A 16,111-nucleotide genomic window follows, 5' to 3' on the forward strand; every position below is an offset into this window, starting at 1 on the left:
CCATTGGTCCTTCTGGCTTGGGGTGATGGGAGTTGTAGTCCAACATCTGGGGACCAGAAGCTGAGAAAGGCTGCCCTAATCACTGCACAAATTACGAAGTCTCTGCTAGAGATTGAAGAGGGACACGCATGGAAAACAGCTTTCGTCCCTGTACTGTACATTACTTTCCATATTCCCAATTGCTTCAAGACCTGAAAAAGCAACCTATCTGCTTATCTTCCAGTAGGGAGTCCCAGCAATGAAAGTAGTCCCAGAGAAATGTGTCATGTCAATGAATTGGCTTACAATGAATGTTTTCCCCAAAAGGAATGTGCAAGTGGGGGGAAAGGCTAGACAATATTGAATGAGTGGGAAAGGGGAACAGAGAAAGCAGGGATTGGTCCTAGGCTCCCTGTATAAAATGTTGCAGAGAAAACAGAATGACAAAAAGGAATGAAATAAATAAAAGATAAATGCCAGGAGGAAAAGGCAGCCATGTCCTACACATAGCAGCACAATACAATGAAAACACGCCCCGCTTTCTTCAGCAAGCCTCACAGTTGGGCATGAGAGCTGAAAAATATCCACATCTGTATACTCAATTCTGACCAAACTTGGCCTCCTAGAGCAAAGTATACCCCAGGAGGCTGAGTTTGGTCAGAATCAAGTATATACTTCCAGAGTTAACACTAAATACATTTCTTCTGGTAAATGAGCCACCATAGCTGCTAGAGGGCTGTGAAAACTGGTGTCCTGGGCTTTTGACTTACCTACCCATGTATTCTCTGAAACCAAGAGAGCACATTGGTTGCCGGATGTGAAAGATACTGACATTTTTTCCAGCTCACCTACCCCACTATCATGTTCTTCATCTACTGGAGATGTTCGAACAATCTGGTATTTTTGTATGCTTGACCCAAGCCTTTGTTCTGATGTCAATGTTTTGTTTTGTGGGAATTGTGAACAGCCAAATTGACCATATCTCCTGCCAAGCCCCTTCACATGTAAAAATGGTACTTAAGGGGGCCTTATCTGAGGAGGTGAGATACCTGACCAAAAAGAGCCTTTTAAAAGCTACGGTAATCTGCTTTTGCAGCCTTGTCCCCTTCACAACATCAAGATCTTCTATGAAGTGGAACAGTCATACTGATTCTTTGTGAGTAAATCTTAACCAAGTGCAGTGAATAGGGTTTGATTAGATCAGAAGGTCAGTGGTTCGAATCCCCGCAACAGGGTGAGCTCCTGTTGCTCGGTCCCAGCTCCTGCCAACCTAGCAGTTTGAAAGCATTCCAAAAAGTGCAAGTAGATACCACTTGTACCACTCTGGAGGGAAGGTAAATGGCGTTTTCGGTGTTCCGTTGTGCCAGAAGTGGCTTAGTCATGCTGGCCACATGACCCGGAAAATCTGTCTGCGGACAAACGCCGGCTCCCTTGGCCTGTAAAGCAAGATGAGCGCTGCAATCCCAGAGTCATTGTCAGGGGTTCTTTACTTCAGTCTGAGAGCCACAGTACTCTATTTTTTGGGTATTCTGTTTTAACCTACCTGCTTCCCCCCCTCTTTATTCCTAATAGTTTCTTAATTTGGCTGCTTAAACATCATTTGCCAGCCTCAGGGTTTTATAATCTCCATGTGCGTAGACCCTTGGTATTTAGTCTACTGGGAGTTTAGGACTGATGTTGTAAGTGCCCAGCACGCTCTTCTCTGGTGTGTATGCTTGAAGAGAGAATGGGCTGATGCTACATTCTGAGTAAATCACAAGGCTGTAGGTTGAACAGAGTAGTGCTGGGGCACTGGCTCAGAACCCTTTTAAAAGCAATTGCTTTTGTATACCCTAGGTTCCCTCCCATCAGGGGCTGGAGTGGTGGTGGCAGCAAATACCGAAGAGTAAGATCCACTGGTAAACTGGCATGGTTAGTGTGTTGCAGCTGGGCAACCAAGGGGGTCAAGGAAAGCTATCTTGGACCACACACCCGCTTTGTCACAGGGATAAAATCAGATAAGCTCACACTAGTACACAAAAATGGCTATGACACATATTAGGGTGATCTAATAAGACTTTTATTACATTTCACACACCAACCAACAATGGGTTCCATAGTAGCCTAGAACTGGATAACCTGGCCCTGTAAGGGGAAACAAAAACAAAAAACCAGACTGAGTATACAGCCAACAGCAACCAAAAGCATTTTTTATTTTGTAGATTCCCCACTACCCATTTGCAAAAGAGGCTCATCACTTGCTATCAGCTGACCAGGACCACTCCCAAAGACTAAAGATAAACCTAGAAAATGATTTCAAACATGTATGATTATGGGTCCCATATAATGCACCCTGAAAAGTATAGTTTTTCATACTATTTGAATCCACTGCACTCCTACAAAAATTAAGGCTCCCGAGGGAAGCGCTAAAACAAGATAGGTGCATGAGAAAGGTGCACATATCCTGATTTGTTTTCACTTATTTATTCCTCCAACTCTTTTCTGTCATGACACTATATCAAACCCACTTTTACAATCAATCTAATGGTCCAAAGGACAGCTATTATCTCTCACTGTCACAACAAACACCCACAATTAGCAAGACAGGCAGCATCACTTTGGACACTAAAGGATGGGGCCAGCATTGAACAGAACATGACTTAGCAAAGGTTTGTACCTTTCTCTTCTTGTCTCCTCCCAACTCGAAGTGCTTGCACCTCTTAATGGCCAGCATCCTCTTTGACCTGCAATTGGGCTCCACACATTCCAGTCTCAGCACGATCTTCTTTGTGGTCTTTGCCTGAAATAGAAAATAAAGTCTATTCAGGCCCTGACAAAGGCCTATCTCAACATTTGCCCTCTACCTTCCCTACACCTACTTACAAGGCAAGGCAGAAAGGGAAGCAGAAAAGTGGAAAGGTGAGGCAATCAGTCAGATTAGTATTCCGTGAAAATGAAAAGTGACCACAATTAAGCTGAGATCCTAAAAAGGAAGATCCAGTCCCAGAAGTCCTGATTTCCCATTCATTCATTCATTCATATTAATTCCTGAAATAAACCCGCAACAGGAATCCTCCAGTTCCACACCAGCATACTCAGCTTCAAGTTGCACCATACAAGTTTCCATAGCCTTCCAGTCAGGCTCACCTTTTTGCGGAAGATGGGCTTTGTTTGGCCACCATAGCCACTCTGCTTGCGATCATATCGACGCTTTCCTAATGGGAAGAAATTGAATCCTTCAAATAACAGTGAAGTCTACTTGAAACTCAACCCTCCTAAACACTACAAGGACACAGGAACAACCAACTTCACCATGAGGTAGGTTGGCTATTTGTGTTACTACAACATGCAACTGTTTCCTCCTGCCACACATTCTCGGAACAGCTTACCTTGCCTATTTTTCTCCCCTATGGTTTTGAGGTTTCACAAACCAGGTGATGTTTATCTACTTTACTATGATAGTGTTGTGTGAAGAGGTATATGCAGGCAGAATCTTTATTTTTAAATGTTAAGGGAACCTCTGTATTCCCTTATCCCCCCCCCCGCCTCCACATTTTGTATGGGTTGTGCACACAAAGGCCAACACTGCAAAGTAAAAGCAAAATCCACTTAATGAAGTAGAACACTTTGTGTATTCACGACATGAGCTGATTCTGTATTTCCCACATGGCACAACGCTCTGTACTCCTTCGGCATTTTCTTAAATTAATGAAAGATATGCTCAAATAACGCTTTACAGATGGCAATCCAAGTTTCAAAAAAATGTACCATTTCTACAATATTGCAGGCATGCTCTTTGTGATTCCAAGAAATCGGGAGTAAAACATACAGTTCTGCAACTTACCCTGAGCATACAAAGACTCCTTGCCCTTCTTGTACTGGGTTACTTTGTGGGGCTGGTGCTTCCCACACTTTTTGCAGTAAGTCCTGCGGGTTTTGGGGACGTTCACCTGGAAAAGAAGAGCAAGTTAAGTTTTACAGCAGTAAGTGTGTCTGCTTAGCTTTGCATGCAACCATGTGATTATATCCTGGTAACTAGATAATTAGCATACCATGTGGTCAGGCAGAGTAAGATGCCCCTTAATAGGAAAACCGACCTAGCGAAAATGCATACAAGGGGGCCAATGGAACATAGTTCACAGCAGTGTTCTTTTCAAGTGTAAATAAATAAAATAAATAAAAAACAGGACTTGAGCACAACAGCATTCTCACATTCCACAGCAACTGCTCTTCTGAGGCACACATGGCCATCGACAGGTTTACACGACGGAATTACAAATAATCAAATCCCCGCCAGCAGAAAATCAGCACGAGAAGGCTGGGTTGGAAACCTTTCCACAGACGAGCTAGTTTTCTATACGCAGGAATGTTAATGCCTTTATATGCCCCGTGCCTCCGCCAACACCCCCCGCAACCTGAACCACAGCGCAGCCTACAATAGCCTAAGAGCGACCTGCACTACCGTCAGGGCCTCGCTCGCTGGACAGGCACAATCAGGGTCCTCTATTCTGGCCTTGCCAACCTCGGGTCTTTTCCACCTCCCTTCTCTCCACAACCCGGCGATTCCCCCAACCAAATCCCCCCAGCCCTGTCGGCCGTCTGTCGCCGCTTCTCTGAGACTCACGCCCGAACCGCTGCCCTTAGCCCCCGAAGCGGATGGCTTCGGATCCAAGCATCTTACCATCTTGCCAGCGTCAACGTCGCCTCCACAGAGAAAGAAAGAACTTCTTCCCGGAAGCGGAAGTCAAAGATACGCGAGAGCAGAAAAAGAAAGGGAAGCCGGAAGGCTAGAGCGTCACTCGCAGGCTCATCATAGAGTCGTCGAGGAGGAAGAGCGAGCGAGCCGTGACCGCCACCTTCAGGAAAGGAGAGGAAATTGCGGGCACATGTGCTTGCATGGCTTGTTCGCGTTGCACACTTACTTGAGAGTAACGAAGCCCCATTGCACTCGACGGGACTTACCTTAACATGGGTTAAGGTCGTGATGCATGAGTTTGTATAAGAAGGAGATTTTTTTCCAAGTGCAGCTGGCATAACATTTCCTTTTTACGCAGCTCATAGAAAGGTACAGACCTCTGGCAATGATACTGAAATCATAGCCATCGTAGCCATCTTCATAAAATAGTAATAATAACAGTAAATGTTACAAGTAGACAAAGTCACAAAAAAGGTTGTGTGGTGTGTTTTATTTAACCATTTTATCAGGAAGAGAGTTGCTCACATAGTGGATTACTTGGAAAGAGGAAGCTTTCGTGGCTGTGCAAACTCCGGAGATTCTCCCTATGTTCAACGGGCCTCACACTGGCGAGGGCTGCCTCTGGCCCTGACCTTCCCTCTCCGACTTGGCCAAATGGCAGTTTTTGCAAATACTGGGGGGGAGAAGTTTCCTGACCTGGAGTTAACCTCAGCTCTGAGTTGCAGGCTGGGGTTAAACGAGAGGCCTTGGTGCACATTAGGGTAACCCAAATGTTATGAAAGGCAGCGGCGATGTTCAGGCTTTTGAGTTGCCAAAACTCTTAGGCAGACAAATTGGTAAGCAAAACAGAAAGGGAGGCGGAAGAGGGAAATGGTTAATGTGGGCCATGGACAAAGAATGGGCATCGCTGTACATGTCACATCACCACTATAGATTTAAAACAATGTTACACTCAGTGCTTTTTTCCTGGGGGTATGTAGGGGTACACATACCCCTAAACATTTTTTGAATCTTAAGTTTGGCCTCATTGAGGGGCAGTATTTCAATGTGAGTAGGAAAATGAGAGTACCCCTAAACATTTTTTTAAAGAAAAAAAGCACTGGTTATACTACATTACCAGCTGCCACTTTTACCAAATAATCCCGGGACTTGTAGTTTACCTCCACAGAGAGCTACAGTTCCCAGCATTCATGGCAAGCTACAGTTCCCAGGATTCTTTCGGGGAAGCCATGACTGTGAACGAGATGTAAGAGTGCTTTAAGTGTACAGCATGGTGTCATTGTGACCACAGTTTTCCTGTGCCTGGCATCACTCTTCATATTTTATGAAGCTCTCAAAACCAGCTCTAAAGTTAAGCCCCAGTTCAAATTGCACCCTGCTCAAACCTTATTTGGTTGTAATGGCAGGATCCATCTTGGATATGACCCCTCTTCAGCTTGTTCTTTCTTATACAGTACAGGCAGCATCTTCCCTCAAATAATTCTGAGCATAGTATTTTACCCCTCACCAAGTTATAATTCCCATCAACCGTTAACAAACTAGTGTCCAGAATTCTTTGAAAGAACTGGAAGTGTGCCTAGTGGTACCTCGGGTTAAGTACTTAATTCATTCTGGAGGTCCGTTCTTAACCTGAAACTGTTCTTAACTTGAAGCACCACTTTAGCTAATGGGGCCTCCTGCTGCCTCCGCGCCTCCGCTGCATGATTTCTGTTCTCATCCTGAAGCAAAGTTCTTAACCTGAGGTAATATTTCTGGTTTAGCGGAGTCTGTAACGTGAAGTGCATGTAACGTGAAGCGTATGTAACCTGAGGTACCACTGTAATGTACTTCAAATGTACTTCAAGGTCTGGTGTGTATGGAACCATCTGCTTGCAGTTAGTCCTGGAGCCAATTCTGTTTCTCCTTCCCTCTCCTTGCCTCTCTGCAGACAGACCTATTGCCTCTTACCAGGCAAGGCCTGGCCCCCCTACTGAGCTAGGACTTCCTTTTCTTGCAGCAAGACTGAAAGCTCCTCCAGGGGTTTTATTGAGCTCATTTGCTTGCACAGAGCTTTCACGGTGGTTAGACTATGTCTGTCGCTTATTGAGCACTTGTTCTTATTTCTTTATGGGTTAGATATACAACAACAAGCATTCACCCACGTTTTCCTGTAGGGTGTTTACACATCTTCCCATTAACAATTCGTTCATCTCACACTTTTCAATACATTTCCCAGTCACTTTCCTAGCAGCAAAAAAACCAAACACTTGTAGCATTGTTTTTCTCAAAAAGCAAATTTGTTGCGCTAGGGTGACAGAGCGCTTTAATCCATTTTCATTGTGCAAGCGTAAACTTACAGTGTGTGCTTGAAACCCACCCACAAATTAGTGACAGCCTGGGCTGGAGGCCCCTAGAGTATGCCTCCGGATAGGCATTTACTGTGGGATCAGTATTCCCCATATAAACAAGTCATTTGCAGCAGCCACACAACATCGTTCACATCAAAATGCCAGCCCATTTTAACCCCCCCCCCATTTAATCAAAATTAACTCTTTTCAGGGGAAAGAGGATAATAGGAAAGGGGGGGCACCTGTTGCCAATGACCTGTTCGCAAATTAACCCCCTTGTGTCTGGAGATACCCTGAGGGTGGCATCATGGTTGAAAGGAAATAAAGACAGTTTGGTCAGAAACTAAGAAAAGGGGAACTGAAAGGGTGGGGTTAGCTCCAGATGACAGTCTTCCCTGCAGTGCAACACAGCTCTTTGACTGAGTCTCCTGCTGCTGCCATTCCTTTTGCCAGCCGTTCAAAGATTTTAAAACCATCCACCTATGTGCCGGCTGTTCCAGAGTCCAGCGGCGTCTCAAGGAACCTGCTGCTTTTGAGAGGAGCCCGTTGCAGCACCGTGTGTGGAACAGCAAGGACAAGAGTCAACCAGTGAGTCTTTAATCCTTTGCGCTAGCTCAGAATCAACAGTGCTTTTGAAAAAGAGAGAGGGAGAGAGAGAGGAGAGCAAACTAAGAAGTGGGGAGGGGGAAATGAAAGCTATGAAGGCAGGTCGATTTGTAGCCTCATTCAGGAATCAAGTGGAAAATTTAAGAGTGATGATCTTGGGCCTGAGAACACCAATAGCAATCAGAGCAACAGCAGATTTGATGAGTCTTGTGCAACTAAACTGTGGGCCACACAGACACTCTAGTTTTCTGTTCTCAGGTGTATTTCCCAGCCCACGCACCTCTGGCTGCTGGTATTCAAATTCTGGACGCCATGTCTTCTTAATTGTGTACCTTGCAGATATACATGTGCGTACGCAGAAATGTAGGAAGCTGCCTTATACTGTCAGACTAATGGTCCATCTAACTCAGTATTATCCACACTGAGGTGCCAGAGATCAAATATAGGACCTTCATGTGGAGCATGTGCACAACTGCTGAAGTGCAGCTCCTGGTTACGCTGCATTTGTACTCTTCCAAGGAACACGGCATCTGTGGCCATCACAAGCCATCTGTGCGCAGAGACCAGACAGTGATGTACTTGCTTTTTGAAGCCATTCACGTAGGGAATTAAAAGTATTGCGATGGCTTCTTTTCTTACATGCTATGTTTTCTCTTACCTTTTGTATAAAGGAAGAGTAAGTAAATAAATATGGAACATTTGTGATTATGGACAAAATTAGAGCCATGGTAGATAGCAGAGCAGGGGACGCGGGTGGCGCTGTGGGTTGCACCACAGAGCCTAGGGCTTGCCGATCAGAAGGTCGGCGGTTCGAATCCCCGCGACAGGGTGAGCTCCCATTGCTCGGTCCCTGCTCCTGCCCACCTAGCAGTTCGGAAGCACGTCAGAGTGCAAGTAGATAAATAGGTACCACTCCGGCGGGAAGGTAAATGGTGTTTCCGTGCGCTGCTCTGGTTTGCCAGAAGCGGCTTAGTCATGCTGGCCACATTACCCGGAAGCTGTACGCCGGCTCCCTTGGCCTATAGAGCGAGATGAGCGCCACAACCCCAGAGTCGTCCGCAACTGGACCTAATGGTCAGGGGTCCCTTTACCTTTAGATAGCAGAGCCAGGAATTTTTAGACAATTAATAAATTAATTGGCAACTGGTTCCCCCCTCCTTCTGTATTGGAACTGTTTGTTTGTTAGGCTTATGTATCACCCTTCATCGTAAGATCTCGGGGCGATTCACAAGATAAAAATACAAGGTTAAAACACAAATAAATAATTAAAACAAAAGCAGCAAAACTATAACCTCCCCACACAATTATATAAAACATTATAATACTTAGCATTCAACCAGTGCTTTCCAGTGTTCAAAGTAGTACAGATGCATTATCTAATTGTAATCCCATATGGATTGCAATTGCAGATGAGAGTGGCAGGAGGTGTAGCTCAAAAGTCTGTCTTAGCTTTTTTGAACATTGCTTGGCTCTATCTAATTAATGCCTTATTTTTCTGACGCTGTGGAAGTTGTGCTAGGGAGCAACCTACTTCTAATACAAAAAGCAAAGGTTGGCCCAGAAGAGAAAAAAATCCAAAAAGTAATACTTTTATTAGGTTGAACAAAATGCTACAAAATAGTGTGCAAGTTTTTGAGTCCTCCATAACTCACCATCAGACTTTGTGGTAAACAAAACAAGATTGGGGGAAGAGGAAGGGGAAAAATTGGCTGATGTTGGATGAAATCTGAATTTAGTCACAGTCTTAATGTGGGAGGAGAAGGTACCACACATTCCAACGAGGACCTATTTCAAATGTGGAAAACATTTGGCCCTTCCAATGTTAATGAACTACAACTCCCATCAACCTCTGCAAGCATGGCTAATGACCGGGCATGATGGGATTTGTAGTTTAGCAACATCCAGCGCGCCAAATTTTCTCTACACTTGGTATATTTTGCTATTTTGTAGGATTCAGTGGGACTGTTTCCCAAGACAGACATACAATGGTTCATCATCCTTGTGAAAATATAAAATCAAGCTGTTACACCCAGATCTCCATCCTGAGGTGAAACACAAAGGTTCCTTCAATGGGGAAAACAAACAAGAATACAGAGCAGAATACAGAATACAGATGGGGCCTCATCTTATCTGAAAGCCCCACAATCTGTGCAGATGAGAAGGCTTATCAAGACGTTAGATGCATAAGATAGATACTGCTTCTGTTGAATAGTGGGTAGACATGGCAGACGACACAGCGATTTCTCCAAAGCAGCTCTTTATTTTGTAAGCTGGAACAGAACTGAACAGCAAACAGCTCAGCTGGCCTGCTTTTATAGGCAGCCGGCTGTCAACATTGTAGCAACAACAACAACCCAGGGTTTCCCGCCTAAAATAACTGACGTGGACCTGAGTGAAAACTATCTACAGTATCCCCCTGCTGGCCCAGGGTGAGAACTTCAGTACATAACACCCCTCCCCACCGAGATAATGCGTTAGTTACAATCGTAATGGTTTCCTTATATACAGCACTACACGTAATGGTTCAATTAGGCACAAAAGCATATCGGTTACATTTCCCATACTTAGACCAACAGTGATACATGTCCAACAACATAGTCCTTTAAATAAGTTGGGCGCTTGGAAACTCTGCCAGACCGCCGGGGACTGGTAGCCAAGTCCGGGGGGCCACACAATTCTTGCTGAGGCTGTGGTGCAACCCTAGGTGGTGTTGAAACCAAATCCCCTGGATCCACTGCTGTGGGTGGAGCCTCCGCAAGTGGAGTGGTCTGAGTCTGTGGTAAGTCTGGCAGACCCTCTGAAGCGGCTTGGTTCGGCTCCACGCTGGCAGTTTGCGAGGGAGGTGTAGGTGGAGCCTTGCCATCTGTAAGGTCTCTTCTGGAGCCACAAGCGCAGTTGGGGGCACCACGGTAGTGTCCAAGTCCCCAACCCTGCACCTAAGCTGGTCTATGTGCCGGCGCCACAAGCGTCCGTCTTCGAGTGCCACCTGGTACGAGCGAGGTCCAGTGACTCCCACTACTGTGGCTGGCACCCAAGGAATGTCCAGGCAAAGACCTGGTTTCCTGGAACAAATGACCGTGACGCGTTGGCACAGCCTGGGGGTTCGGCCACGGCAAAGTCCGGGTGCAGCCGGTCGAGCGGTGACCTGAGGCGGCGGCCCATAAGCAGTTCAGCAGGACTCCGCCCTGTGGCCGCATGAGGGGTGATGTGTTGCACGAACAAGTATTTGGCGACCCGCTCGTGCCAGTCTCCCCGGGTCCAGGCGCGCCAGTGCCTCTTTTGCCGAGCGCACCATTCTCTCCACTTGCCCGTTGCTGGATGGATGAAAAGGGTGCCGTTAGGGCATGGCGGATGCCCAGTCTCAAAAGATACCGCTCAAAAGTGCCTGACGTGAACTGCGCTCCGTTGTCGGAGACAAGGACATCAGGACACCCATGCGTCACAAACAGGCCTCGCAGCACCCGGATGACGGCCTTGGTAGTGGTGGAGGGCATCAGGGCCACCTCCAGCCATTTGGAATAGGCGTCCACCACTACCATAAAGGTCCAGCCATGAAAGGGGCCAGCCAGATCAATGTGCACCCTCGACCAGGGTGTCTTTGGCGTCTCCCAGGTGTGTCCCTTAGCTGCCGGTGGTGCAGGCCTCAATTCTTGGCACGCTTGACAGGCGGACACCAAGGCAGTGATGGCATCGTCCATGTTAGGCCACCAGACGTAACACCGAGCCAACGCCTTCATTTTGACAATTCCCGGGTGGCCAACGTGCAGAGCCTCCAGGACGCGTTGACGGAGTCTTTGGGGAATCACGACGCGGTCTCCCCACAGCAGACAGCCGCGATGAGCCGAGAGTTCATGTTGTCTGGTTGCGAAGGGCTGGAACTCCGATGCAAAAGGCCCTTGTGGCCACCCCCTCCACACCCAGTTGAGCACACGGCTGATGGTGCGATCCTGGGCAGATGCGGAGGCCACAGTGGCAGCCGATACAGGCGCTGCCGGAAGATCCTCAATCAGGAGGAGCGATGAAGCTGGAGCCGGGTCTTCCACAAACGCTGGAAGAGGGCAACGGCTGAGGGCGTCGGCATGGCCCATCAATTTCCCCGGGCGATGGACGAGCCGGTAGTGGTAGGCAGCCAGGAAAACAGTCCATCGCAGCATGCGTGGCGAGAGGACCGGTGGAGTTGGACGATCACCGGCGAGGAGGCCCAGGAGCGGCTTGTGGTCAGTGATGAGGTCAAAAGTCCTGCCATAGAGGTATTCATGGAACCTCTTCACTCCAGCCACAAGTGCCAGTGCCTCCTTGTCAAGCTGGCTGTAATTCCATTCCGTCGGAGATAGCGTCCTGGAAAAGTAGGCGAGCGGTGCTTCTCTTCCGTCTGGAAAACGGTGACTAAGGACAGCGCCGATGCCAAAAGGTGAGGCGTCGCAGGCAAGGACCAGCGGCCTGGATTCACTGTACTGTACCAGCACACGGCCTGATGAAAGGAGAGCCTTGACCGCGTTGAAGGCCGCCGTCTCCCGATGACCCCAGGACCAAGGCATCTTTGTGCTGAGGAGTCGGTGAAGAGGCTCAGCCACCGTGGCTTTGTGGGGCAGGAACATGTTATAAAAGTTCAGCAGCCCCAGGAACGCCTGCAACTCCATCTTGTTCTTTGGGATGGGGGCCTGCTGGATAGCGCGGATCTTGGATGTGGTCGGGTGAAGGCCGGAGGCGTCGATAAGATAGCCCAGGAACTCTACCTGTGGAACGGCGATCTGGCACTTCTCCTTCTTTACCTTGAGCCCGGCCTCTTGGAACCTGGTCAGCACGGCACGGAGGCGCTCGAACAGCTGCTGGTGTGAGTCTGCGGACACCAAGACGTCATCAAAATATCGTACCACGCCCGGAAGCCCTTGCAGGAGATGCTCCATAAGGCTTTGGAAGATGCCAGGAGCCATATTCACCCCGAACTGCAACCGGTGGCAACGGAATGCCCCTCGGTGGGTGATGATCGTCTGGGCTTCAGCAGTGGCATCATCAACGGGCAGTTGTTGATAGGCTTGGGCAAGGTCCAGCTTAGCGAACACCTTACCCTCACCCAGGGAATGCAGCAGGTGTTGGACAACAGGAACCGGATAAGCATGCTGCTGAAGTGCCTTGTTGATCGTGCACTTGTAGTCAGGCCAGATTCTCACTGACCACTGGATACACTGGCTTGACAGGCGTGATGGGGGTTTCCCACTTGGCGTGGTCAACCGGCTCCAAAACTCCTTGGGCGATCAGCTTGTCCAGTTGTTCGTCCACCTTAGCCTTGAGAGCAAAGGGAACACGGTGTGGCTTTAGCTTGATGGGGGCGACTTGTGGATCAAGGCTAAAGGAGATGGGCGTACCTGTATATTGCCCCAAAGTGCCGTCAAAAACCTCGGCAAAGTCTTTGACCAGACCCTCAGTCTCTGCGTTAGAGATGCAGTTGATGCCGGTGACTTCCAGGCCGAGGGCATCAAACCAGTCTAGCCCTAGGAGGCTTGGCCGCTGACCTTCGACCACCACCAACCGGAGCAGGCCCGAAAAATCCTTGAAGGCGATCTGGAACCGGCCAATGCCTACCACGGGAGTGTCGTTTCCCTGGTAGTCTATCAGGTGTATGTGGTGAGAGTCGAGTTGCCTTTTGGACACTCTGGGTACCAGTCTTTTGATGGTGCTCCAAGACACGATGGACAGGGCAGACCCGGTGTCAATCTCCATGTCACATGGAGCTCCTTCAATGAGCACCGTGACGTTCAGCTTGCGTCGCGTAGGCGAGTCGGTTTGGCCAATCGTGGTTCCAGACAGGCAGCGGCAGTTGGTGAGAGCGAAACAGCTTTCCTTGGCAGACTGGAGTGAAGACTTGGACTTGCGAGTCGGTGAAGGGGGGTGTGTGTCAGACGGAGCTGATCGGCAGACCTTAGCGATGTGGCCCCTTCTGGAACACTTCCTACAGATGGCGTCTCTGAATCGACACTTGGCACGGGAATGGTTGCCTCCGCAGCCGGCACATTCCGGTTGGCCCTTGGACTTCTGTTGGAACTTCCTGCGCTCCCACTTTGTCTGGTGCATGTCATCGTCTTCACTGGAGGATGCCTCATCAATGCTGGCCTCTTCATGATGCACTGGAACTGGCTTCCTAGCAAGACGCGGGCTGCTGGACTTGCGGATTTCCTGGGCGGAGCGTTCAGCAGCTTCTGAGGCCACAGCCTCCTCAATGGCTTTCTGTAGCGTGAGGTCTGGCTTGGCGAGGAGACGCCGTTGCAGATGGATGTCCCGGACCCCGCAGACGATTCGATCCATCAGGGCATTGTCTAAGTCTCAGAACTCTCAGTGCATTGCAGCCTGTCTGAGGGCAGTGGTGTAGTTGCTGATTGACTCCCCCTCTGCCTGGTTCCAGTGGTAAAATGCATGGCGGGCAGCAATCTTGGACGGCTTTGGCGCGTAGTGGTTGTGGAGCTTCTTTTGGATCGTGTCCCATGGTGTTGCCTGGACTGCTTCAGGCGCAACCAATGCTCGGGCCGTCTCAAACACCTCAGGCCCACAGAGGCTGAGGAATAGGCCCCGCTTCCGTTCCTTTGATACTGCTGTCAGCTTGTTGGCTTGGAGGTAGCAATCGAACCGAGCGAGGTAGGAGTCCCATGATTCAGAGGCTGGCACAAACGGCGGTAGAGGCACAAGTGAAGCCATGATGCATGAAGGGCTACTTCCAAGCAGCTGGTGTCCTCTGTTGCATGGAATTGGATCCATCTCCAACTGCACATGGGAGTAGCTCCCATGGCAACTTTGGCCAGGCATATTTTTAGGAACACCAGAACATGACGGAACTTTTCATAATCTTACAGAGAATGTCAGAACCCAAAGTCAGCTCTCAGCATCGATTGCACACATGGCAAAAGAGAGCATGGAATATCAAAATTCTGCATCATGGAAAAATTGAACCCTATGGCATATATTGGGGGAGAGGATCCTTTTTGGATGCAAAAGACACCCCTGTTCAATCCTTGGCATCTTCCATTAAAAGAGACCCTGTCAAGCTGCTGTCCATCAAAGCTGACAAGGAATGACTATAGCTTAATAGCAGAACATCTGTCTTGCTGGCAGACTGTCTCATGTTCATGGCATCTTCATTTAGGGCTGCGAGAGAACCATGTTTGAAATCCTGGAGGGCTGCTGACAGTCGGTATAGACTATGGTTACCAGATTTTTTTCAATGAATCCAGGGACCCTTTTTTTTATTTTTTAAAGCTGAGTAGCAACAGGGAGTCAGCAGTGGGGATGGTGAGGCAAAAGACCCTGGGCCCAAGCACACATGCATAATGTATAAAGGTGCAAAGCCCTTCTTTCTCACCCTGTGAAACATAAATGCGCAGAGTTTTTAAAAAACTGGGCAATGGCTGCCCGCCTGCGGCTCCCGAGCCTCCCCCAATCTGTCAGAACAAAGGGGGCAGGGGGCAGGAGATCAGGGGAGTCTTGGCAGTCACGGCCGGCCGGCCCTTGCCCAGTTTAAAAAAACACACACTGCATTTATGTTTCACAGGGTGCGAAAGAAGGGCTTTGCACCTTGCCCGGCAGAGAAGCCGTGCGCCTTGCACTCCTCCTAGGCAGCGGCCGCCCACCCGCAACTCCCAAGCCTCCCCCATCAATCAAAACAAAGGTGGAAGGGAGCAGGAGATCTGTACTGCCAGACGTCCCCGGTTCCCCTTTGGCAGTGGTGGCGGCAATCAACAGCCCGCAGCCAGCCAGAGCCAACTGCGCTACCAGGCTAGCTCTGGGCTGCTGAGGCTGCCGCTGCCACATTTCCCGGGGACAGATTTACAAACCTGGGGACATTCCAGGGACAGGTTTGCAAATCCGGGGACTGTCCCCAGGAACCGGGGGCATCTGGTAACCCTAGTATAGACAATACTGAGCTAGGTGGACCAATGGCGTGTCTTGGTATAAGGCCACTTCCTAAGTTCCTAAGTTCCTTTGTTTACATGGCACTGAAATGATCCCCAAAAGGCACCCAGCAACCTTGTAAGGAGAACATTCCACAGTCAGGGGGCCACCACTGAAAAAGCCCTTTCCCTAGTATCTCACTTGGCTGGGGCAACCAGAGAAGGACTTCTGAAGATGGTCTGGGTTTGTGCATCTTGAATACATTTTGTGCACCCTGAATGTATTTTGATTTAATAAGAAAGAGAATTAGTTAGCTTTGGGTCATTAATAGTGCAATATAAGCATGTTTACACAGAAGTCTGTTAATCAGGGCTTCCTTCCTAGTCTGTATTATGATGTTGATTGCAGCTGTCCCTTTTTGTTGATTAGCGGAAGTCCAGCGAATCCACCGTGGAAGGGGAGGAGGAGGAGGAGGAGAAGGCGACGTGAGCCATGTCGAATGTTATCCTGGAGGGCATCTTTCTAAAACGCTCTCAGCAGAAGAAGAAGACATCCCCTCTCAACTTCAAGAAACGGCTCTTCCTGCTGACTGAGAGCAAGCTCTCCTACTATGAGTATGACTTTGAGCGCGGGGTGAGTCACA

The 16,111-nt window shown here is 48.7% G+C and overlaps 2 protein-coding genes across 4 annotated transcripts in view; one reads left to right on the forward strand and one right to left on the reverse strand.

Annotated features, from left to right (window-relative positions):
* Positions 1 to 2,016: 2,016 nt before the first annotated feature.
* Positions 2,017 to 4,774, reverse strand: RPL36A (ribosomal protein L36a). Its single transcript, XM_028715518.2, has 5 exons — positions 4,640 to 4,774; positions 3,803 to 3,908; positions 3,106 to 3,173; positions 2,636 to 2,758; positions 2,017 to 2,103 (listed from the first exon to the last, which is right to left on the reverse strand). Exons 1-5 carry the CDS (start codon positions 4,640 to 4,642, stop codon positions 2,083 to 2,085), a joined length of 321 nt encoding a protein of 106 aa, XP_028571351.1. The 5' UTR covers positions 4,643 to 4,774; the 3' UTR covers positions 2,017 to 2,082.
* A 207-nt stretch (positions 4,775 to 4,981) lies between these two features.
* The window catches only part of BTK (Bruton tyrosine kinase), a 38,931-nt gene continuing 27,801 nt past the window's right edge, over positions 4,982 to 16,111 (forward strand). Inside the window, exons 1-4 of one of the 3 annotated variants that reach the window (XM_077922785.1) lie at positions 4,982 to 5,023; positions 6,307 to 6,396; positions 7,435 to 7,569; positions 15,898 to 16,101. In XM_077922785.1, the coding sequence (XP_077778911.1) occupies positions 15,961 to 16,101 (141 nt within the window). In that variant the 5' untranslated portion in view covers positions 4,982 to 5,023; positions 6,307 to 6,396; positions 7,435 to 7,569; positions 15,898 to 15,960. Of the gene's footprint in view, positions 5,024 to 6,306; positions 6,397 to 7,375; positions 7,570 to 15,897; positions 16,102 to 16,111 lie in introns of those variants that run through there. The other 2 variants (XM_077922787.1, XM_077922786.1) reach the window with 2 other exon arrangements.

Source organism: Podarcis muralis, chromosome Z, assembly GCF_964188315.1.
Source record: "Podarcis muralis chromosome Z, rPodMur119.hap1.1, whole genome shotgun sequence".
Taxonomy (NCBI): domain Eukaryota; kingdom Metazoa; phylum Chordata; class Lepidosauria; order Squamata; family Lacertidae; genus Podarcis; species Podarcis muralis.